The following is a 9,097-nucleotide window of genomic DNA, read 5'->3' on the forward strand; positions in this document are numbered from 1 at the left end:
AAAAGTTGAACAAAAATGGAAATGCTCAAGATTCAGGACTAGAACCTGTCTTAGCTGGCCTCTGTATGGCAACTGGATGAGGAAAGTAACCAAAGGTTCTGATCTTGTAATAGTACAGCAGATAGCAATGGTGATAGGAAATTACTGAAACAAATCTCTAAACCAAAACGCAGAGTAGAAAATAGCTTTTACCCTTACTGCAGGGGATATTATAGGCTATATCCTTGAAGGACTCTACAAGCTCAAGATGTCGTTCCACAAAGGCACTGCACAATTGTAGTTACCATTTGTGTTATGAATTTGATATACAAATGTTGTATGTAATACAGTCAAACTTTGCTAAGCTTCATGTCCAGTATGTATTAAATTCAGAAACAGTTGCTCTGGATTCCACAGAAAAGAGCAAGAAAAAGTAACAGAATGGCATAAGTAGTATAAGAACTGCAACTGCTTAAGTAGAATATGGAGAACTGAGGATATTCTACAGTGAATTATCAGATTAAAGTAAAATCTTACTGGTAAATCCTACTAGATGGGAAAACAGTTGCCCCCTAGAAAAGACAAAAGTCCTGCCACTTTAGCTATCACAGAGTATTGCAATGGAGAAGCCTGCACTGCAGGGTACAAATCTTTTTATTCTCAAACCAAAACATTGTAAATTATTTTTAAATTATTTTGTAAAACAAGCAATCCATTCAATGGAAATAGAAGTTTGCTTATCTTTCTCTGAACGCAAAGAACTTTCTACATTGTAATAATAGCATAGAAAATAAGTCTACCTGAAATACAGCATGGATAATTTCTATAGAAATGTCTTTCAATTTATTTCATGGCAATCATTCATTATATAAATTTTTGAGGAAAAGTAGTTATTAAATTCTACATACATATCAAATATTAAAGAAGGCACTATAATACCTATGTATATTATATCTAACAGCACTATATGAAAAGACAAACAATACTTTTTATTATGCTCACTTTCAGATTTATTAAATCCAGAGGAAGAGGCCTAAATCATACCAGATAAAGTTTGTTTGTTGTTTTTTTTTTTTGTTGTTTTGGTTTTTGTTCATTTTTTTTAGTTCTGATCACTAGCTTAGCCAACAAAATGTGACCTTCAATACACTTTCAGAAATGAAAATAAATCTAAAGATCCAATATAATAATAATAATAAAAAAAAAAAAAACACACCATGCTTTCCCTTCTAATTACACTGACTGATTTATCCTGAGTATCTGCTTGAGTTCTAAGTGCTAACTGTATTTTCCATGTGGCTGCACAGGATGTGCTGTATAAACGGTTATAGAACAGAACAGAGAAAAAGATCAATTAAGCCACTGATCTGTCTTATGACGGCAAGGATGCCAAATGGAGACAACTGGGCAGAAAAAAAGTTTCAGTAATCCAATTACAAAAACACTATCAGGCTGTTGTAAGCATTCCTTATTTCACTTATTGTATGCAATCACTAAAGACATTAAGTTTCTCTACATGCATTTGTTAAAATTAGAACTGCTAGTTAATTTTGTCCATTTTCTCCAAAACCTCAGTTAATTAGGAACAGAAATGGAAGGGATACAAAAGGTTTTTGTGGCTTTAAAAGAAGTCAGCAGAAAACAAATAATTCTTGCAAATGCTCCCACCCCCGTTCCTTTTCCTTTTAGGACAGATTCAAGAAACAACATTTAGAGCTGTATTCAAAGACATTTACATTTTCAGGTTGTATTTATTGCTTTTATTTCACTTCAAAACCAGAACAGTTACTTTAATGCTCTAAGTATTAATTGAAAAAGTTTCTTCTCTCCCTACTGCAACAAAAGATAAAATGCCAAATTACCCAAATGGATATAGACCTTGCACTTTAAATACAGCTTTAAGATTACCTGAAGCTCAATCTATAACCTGGACTGCATTTCCCTTCAAAGATTCAACCTTTGCCAGATCTTAATTTTTAATAAAGCTTTAAAAGAGGAGCCTGTGACTTGGTATAAATGCCAAACTTTTTCCAGCATGCTGTTTTAAAAGCAAAAACATGCAGTGTTCCGCAGTCTGGAGACCAAACATAATGCTTTATTGATTAGAATACCAAGAAGTCTTTTATATTCAAGTTTAATGTTAAATAAAATTTCAAGAGAGAAAGATGAAACATGAGTTTTAGTTATTACTATTTTGTTTTTAAAAATAAAATTATCAAGAGGTCAAGAATCTGTCCTTTATTCTGCGCATGCCATTGAACATGCTAAATACTTCTAATTCTTCATACATCTTTTGTCTGTTTTCTTCTTCCAACACCGACTGTTCAGTGTTGCAGTAACAGAATGCCCAAGGTAGCATCAGTATTACTTCAGAAGAAGACTATTCTTCTAATGTTTGCTTCTTTCCTTCTCCACTGGCTCTACTACACGTTTCTCACCACTTCTTTATTTAAAATTAAACAGGCAAGCAGAATGCTGATCAGAAGAACTTAATATTACTCTGAGAACAGCATAAGAAGACAAGAGGAAGGAACTACGCATTGCCTTTCCACGTTGGAGCAATGGCAACCTAAGGCGGCAGGTTTTGCTGCATGGTGGGAAGTCCCTGCAAGGGTGACTTTCACTACTTTTACAACAAAAGACAATCACAATAAATTGGTCTAAGAAAAGAATTTTCAAACAGATGTCCTATCCTGGCTGCAATGGAAGGAACACACCAATAATCATCGAGAACCTGGAATAACAGAGATGGGCTCACTACGCAAATCCAAAGGAAAACAAGAACACATGGCAGCAAGAGGATCTTGCCAATCTATCCCTGTTAATTTCACACAGAACAAAGTTCAGGACTGAAGATTCTCTTAGGAAAGCCATCACCTTTAGAACTCACAGCCTTAAAGAAAATATGTCCCAGAAGAACTGTCAAATGCTACCTTTAGTCTCTGTCTAAATGGAAAAGACTATCAAAGAATTATCTTTATGGTCATCATGAGGACAAGAAGTAACTGACTCAAAAATACGGAGACTAAACACAGAAGTTTTGATTAGAACTTCACAAAAAAAAAAAAAAAGGATTTTTATAACAGTAAGATGCTGTAATAGGCTACTTAAGTTCTAGAATCACCACAACTTAAGACTTATGAGGACACATAAGGTAAGATGTTTGTCATAATTTGTATATACACTTGGGGAAGGGATGAGGGAAGTAAGAAGGAAAAAGTAGGGAATCATGGCAAGTATACCTGTCTTTAAACAGTTCAAAAATACTCAGGCAAAGGAAACCATTACAAAAGCTTACAGTACAGAAGAGTGATTATAACATCATTACACCTTAACAGCATCTTTTTCAGTAGACTTTAGCTTAACAAAATACTTCAACCTCAATGAAGCTGATATGCAATAAAAAGACAGCTTCCCCATGTCTGAATTAGCAGTAATGACAAACTTACCTACAGAAAAACAACTACTCCAATTGCATATCAGTGGTTTAATTAAGCTTCTGAATCATCCATCTGAAAGCTCAAAAATAAGCATTTTGTATCCAGAGTAAAGTTCATAATATTGCAAAACCAACATCTAACTTTTATGTGCTTCAGTCCAAAATGAATCTATCCATTTGGACATAAAACAGTGAATGATATTAAAGCAACATGAAATCTAAATTACCCATGCAAACTTATAATAAAAAGCCAAGTGGTATATATCAAGTTGTAATAGTCTCATTCTGATTTTCTGATTTCTTTCAGTTTTTAATAGTTACACAAATTTTAAGTAGGTAAAAGACACATAAAGAACATAAAAGGATTGGAAAGAATATGCCTTAGTGAAAAATGCTTATATTAAAACACAATAACACAATTATATTACCTCAGATACTGTGGAAACAGTTATTTTCTCAAGTTACAAATATAGGTGCCAAAAGAAAAACAACTTCTTCAGTCACTTGCTGCTACTTCCACAATCAGAAATTTTTTTTTTTTTTTGCTTCTCTTTACTTAAAGGTACTGCTCAACACCAGAATTAAAATTGTAGAGCTAGTTAAATTTGTAAAGACTGCTTTTAGGTGTGAGACTGGTAAGAAAGATACGATGTTGGTCTTCATCTAAGTTCCAAGTTAAAATATTTTACCTTTGGGCATGTTAAATGGTTTCTACATATTTCTTTAGTGGCAAAAGCTGTCTTGGGTGTCCATAATACATAAGAGTGAATAGCCGGATTGAAAAGAAGCAAAAAGACTGTTTATAGATTTATGGATTCATGTTGCTACTTTATTACTTTCATGACACCACAGAACTAATTAGAACTAATTCAAAACCATTCTGTCTCTCTCTCTTTTTTTTTTTTAAAAGACGAAACTCAACAGGCTTCTGTATTTATCATTCAGAATATTTTGCAGCACAGTATTTCAGCAGTTTAAGACCTAGTATTTTCCACTCTAAACACAGATATAACATAGTATTTACAAATCAATACAATGAATCTGTGACACAAAGTTATGCCAGTTTTCTCTAGTTTCCTCTATTTGTCTTTCCTTGCTAGCAGTAATTCCTTCAAACACATTTAATAGCTTAACTCAGTCCTCTTTTTTTCTGCAGTCATTATTTCCATCTTACGCACTCAAACAATCAATCCAGACACCAATTTATACATAATTTTCTACATAGCTGACACTTTAAAAGAAAAAATAATAATAAAAATCATTGCCTTCACCAAGGTTTCTTTCTTTGCTTACGATCCAATATCAACACCTCGAGTTCTTCTCAAGTATTTCATTTTGAAGTACTTTTTCAAGCACTCAAGGTTTTCAAAAAAGTTGATTGGGAAAGACATTTCCTTTCTCTAGTCCTTAACCTCTCCTTCCATACAATCACCCCGAAGAAATGCACACACAAAGCAAGGAAGAAAAAGGAATCTGAGATGTGACATCTTTTTATCTCCCAAGATAGGCATTTTAACCCTACTACATTAACTTCTCTCTTGAAGGTTCACTTTGCAAGAATTCACTGTATGTTCAACTATTTTTCCAACTTCTACAAAAGCTACGGCAATCTTGTCAGTCTTTGTGTGGAAAAACAGGCTCATTTTACTCACTTAACCTCCATCACCTTTGCCTTGTGCAACTACACTTCCAGACAGCGTTGCAAACCAGGAACCCCAACGTCCCATAGCACAAGTTTCTGTGCTCTTTCAGTTTAGACAATTATCCTGACAATGTTTTGTACATGTTATTTCCAAACCGCTTACTGTGAGAAAGTTCAAGTTTTGTATTTCTCATACAGGTACATCTCCCCCTATCCCACATATATCGGGCAGTTTTCTATATGTAGTTAGCAAGGCAAGAAAAGAAGCCTGGCTTTAGCTGTAACGTATATTATACAGAATCATACAAAGAGACAATATTTATTCAACTGATTAAACACTGAAAAACACGTTATGCCTTAAGTTTGCATTTAGGGTGAGGAAAGTGCTTACAATGTTGCAGTGGTTTCTGTAAAGATGTAGCTGTAGATAGAGTATGTTTACATAACACTAGTTAAATGTTCTGTCTATAGGAGCAGAAGGCTTAAACAGGACTGAAAAGTGGAGGTAAAACTACGCAGAATGCTAAGCACTAGTTCACCAATTAAATAGGTTAAAGAAGAAAGAAATCAAGCAACAAGCTTTTCAGAGGAGAAATACCACCTTGAACAGTACTACCAAACAGATAGGCAAAACGTATCTGTTTTAATCCTGTTACCTACCATCTCTTCAGTAAAACTGCTAAACTTTATAGAAAGCATTTGTAGATGGCCATTTTAATTTGCCATTATTTATTGCCAGAAAAGGATTCAATTTAAAAAGAAATAAAAATTATTTCAGCTATCTTGGTAGCACAGCTACCAAGCTCCACAGGAAATTGTCAACAAAAGTTGCAAAGCCAGTACATCACAGCATGGGAGGATCAATAGTGATAAATGTCAAACATTTTATTAAAAAGAAAAAAAAAATTGAAAAAATAAGTTAATTATAGCAGAAGACTGCCTACTCTTTCCAGTTGCAGAAAATTGTCCAAAACAAAACAAACAAACAAAAAAGTGGAAAAAGAAGGGAACATATAGAGTTCAGGTGTTAATTTTCTACCTCGACACTCAAATGATTTATCTTGACTTCCAAAATTGTTATTTAACTTGGTAAGTCCACAAAGTCAGACCACTACTTTGATATTTAAATCAGGATTTTACAGACTACATTAGGGCTTTTACTTTCTTGACCTACAGACCTTAATAATCTACATAGTTGAAGAAAATCAAACCCAACATTTTTGATCGTTCTCTCTGCCGGATTACATAGTTGAAGGAGATGATTTGTTTGCAAAACTTTCCTTTTCTACCACCAAGTACAAGTCTGGTAACACTAACAGAAAAGAAGGGATGCAAATAAATTAACTGAATCATAAAGCTCTACAGCACAGTAGCAGTCTGTGGTTATTCAATGGTCAGTGAAAAGTTATTTTCCCCCTTAAGTTACAGAGAAAGCGTAAGGAGATGCTACTACTGGCTGGCCTAGCGATGGGTATGCAAGAACCTGGCCTGAAACTGAGTGCAAGACAGGATGAAGTGCAGCAACCTGCAGCAGCATCAAAACCTGAACAAGACAAACATAGAGTTGATGAAGGCCTCCTGCTGAAACCGACTGCGAGCTGCCCCTTCCTCCGTGCCCCCCTCACCCCCAGGATGCCCGGAGCAGGCTGAGCACCCGCAGCAGCACACGGACACACCCGCCGGGGCTCTCCGAGCCGGCACCTTTCATTTCTCTTTAATTTTTCCCCCTAATTCCCTCCTGCTGCTCGTTCGCAGGGGCTCAGCTCCCCCGCCACGCTGCGGGTGGGGCCGGGCAGGGGCCGCAGCAGCCGCCCCCCGCCCCGCAGGCAGCCTCCCCCCGGGGCTGGGGAAGGAGCGGAGCCGTGGGGGCAAAGCGGAGGGCGAAAGAAGCGAACGTTTCTACCTCCTTCTTTTTCTGTCCTCCCCCGAGCTGGCCGCAGAGGAGCAGGAGGAGGAGCAGCAGCAAGAGGAGGCAGCTCCCGACCGGCGGGTGCGGCACCGGCACCCACAGCCGCTGCCACCGCCGGGCGCCCGGCGCCATCTTCCCCCCGCCCGCCGGCCGCTGGCCTCCAGCGGGCAGAGCACCTGCGGCACCGCTGCCCACCTCCCCGCCGCGCTCATTGGGCTCGGGTCCCGGCCAATCGCATCGCCCTCGGGGCGCGGCGGCTCCTGGGAGATGTAGTTCTTCGTCCCGCTCGCAGCGCCGTGTGCTGGGGGGGAGCTCGCCGGTGCCATTTTGGCGGCGGCGGTGGTGGTGGTGGGCATTGGTGGAGGGCGGCGCGCCCTGCGGGCGGGTGGCTGGAGGGGATTTCATGTCCCCTGGCTGAGCGCTGTGTTCAGCTTTGGGCCCCTCACCACATGAAGGACATCGTGGCCCTGGAGCGTGTCCAGAAAAGGGCAACAAAACTGGTGAAGGGCCTGGAGCACAAGTCTTAGGAAGAGCACCAGAGGCAGCTCAGATTGTTGAGTCTGGAGAAGAGGAGGCTCAGGAGAGACCTTATGGCACTCTACAACTTCCTGAAGGAAGATTGTGATGAGAATGGGGTTGGCCTCTTCTTTCAGATAACTAATGATAGGACTTGAGGAAATGGCCACAAGTTTTACCTGGGGAAATTTGGATTAGACATCAGGAAAAACTTTTTCTATCAGAGTGGTCAGGCACTGGAACAGATTGCCCAGGGAGGTGGTGGAGTCACTGTCCTTTGCGGTGTTCAAGAAATGCTTGGACAAGGTGCTACAAGATACAATTTAGTAGCTTAGTGATAGGAGGACAGTTGAACTCAATGATTTTGTAGGTCCTCTCTAACCTTCTGTTTCTATGATTCTACGAATGTCTCCATCTGTGTTGGGTCTGGCTGAGCTGGAGTCACATTTTCCCTGCAGCAGCCCACACAGTGCTGTACTCTGCACTTGTAGCTGGAACAGCACTGATACCGCTCCAGTGTTGTGTCTATTGCTGCGTAGTGCTGGCACAGCAGCAGGACTCCTTCCAAGCCCCCAAGAGCCGGCAGGCTGGGGGTGGGCAAGTGATGGGGAGGGGACATTGCCAGGGCAGCTGACCTAAACCAACCAAAGGGACATTCCATAACACCTGATGTCACACTCAGCAATAAAAAGGGGGGCTCTCGTGGGGGAGGGGGCTGTTCCTCCTGAACAACCGCTACGCGTTTTGAGGCCCTTCCCAGGACGTGGCAAAACCTTGCTCGTTGATGGGAAGTAGAGAATAATATCTTTTTCCCTCTCTCTGTGCTTCCGCACAGACTTATTGTTTCTTCTGTTTCTTTTTCTCCCCATTCCCTTTCACTTTAATTACACCCTTCTCATCTCAAACCTCGAGTTCTCTGTGTTGTATTTTTCTCCCCCTTCCTCTTTGAGGAGAGAGGGAATGAGAGAGCAGTTGTGGTGGAGCTTGGCTGCCCACTTGAGTAAAACCACCACACCATCAGATATTTTGTAACAAGGCCCTAGAAACAGTGGTGCCAGACATGGTGGTGGCCCCCTGGGCGGGTGTTTCTGCCCACCTGGAGCAGGGGGAGCTGCTTTACCTACTGGCCAAAATTCCCCATCCCTCTACCAGCCAGCCACCACAGCAGCTGCCAGAACCACTGCTTCATTAATCAAGACTGTATATAAAAAAGGAAAACTGAAGACCCTTATTTTCCGTATGTTTGTATGCATACACTTTTCAAATTTCACTATTCACACAAAAAGTTGTCTTTGCAGAAAATAATATTCATGTAATACAGTAATATTGTTAATTTGAATATAATTCCCAGAGCATTAACCATGCAGCTTTAATTTGATATTCTTGTGCATGGTACAATATTCAAATCATCAATTGCATTATTTTTTTCCATGGAAATACACACTGCAATGCATAAGCTAGGTAATGTTAAATTAATATGCATCTACTTATTTTTTCTCAGACTCCAAGTACTCACCTTATGCTACATAAGTTATTTATACACATCTGTGCTACAGACTCCACAGACAGAACTATCCATTTCATCAGAGATTTTGTAATGTCACTCAAAAAT

General features: G+C 39.5%; 1 protein-coding gene across 5 annotated transcripts in view; it reads right to left on the minus strand.

The window, feature by feature from the left end:
* The window catches only part of TUSC3 (tumor suppressor candidate 3), a 123,732-nt gene extending 116,596 nt beyond the window's left edge, over positions 1 to 7,136 (minus strand). For 2 of the 5 annotated variants that reach the window (XM_084518204.1, XM_084518203.1), the window contains exon 1: positions 6,964 to 7,133. In XM_084518204.1, coding sequence (XP_084374330.1) covers positions 6,964 to 7,101 — 138 coding nt within the window. In that variant the 5' untranslated portion in view covers positions 7,102 to 7,133. Of the gene's footprint in view, positions 1 to 6,963 lie in introns of all 5 variants that reach the window. The other 3 variants (XM_084518206.1, XM_084518205.1, XM_084518202.1) reach the window with 2 other exon arrangements.
* Positions 7,137 to 9,097: the final 1,961 nt, after the last annotated feature.

The sequence above is a fragment of the Aythya ferina genome, assembly GCF_964211825.1.
Source record: "Aythya ferina genome assembly, chromosome: 4".
Lineage (NCBI taxonomy): Eukaryota > Metazoa > Chordata > Aves > Anseriformes > Anatidae > Aythya > Aythya ferina.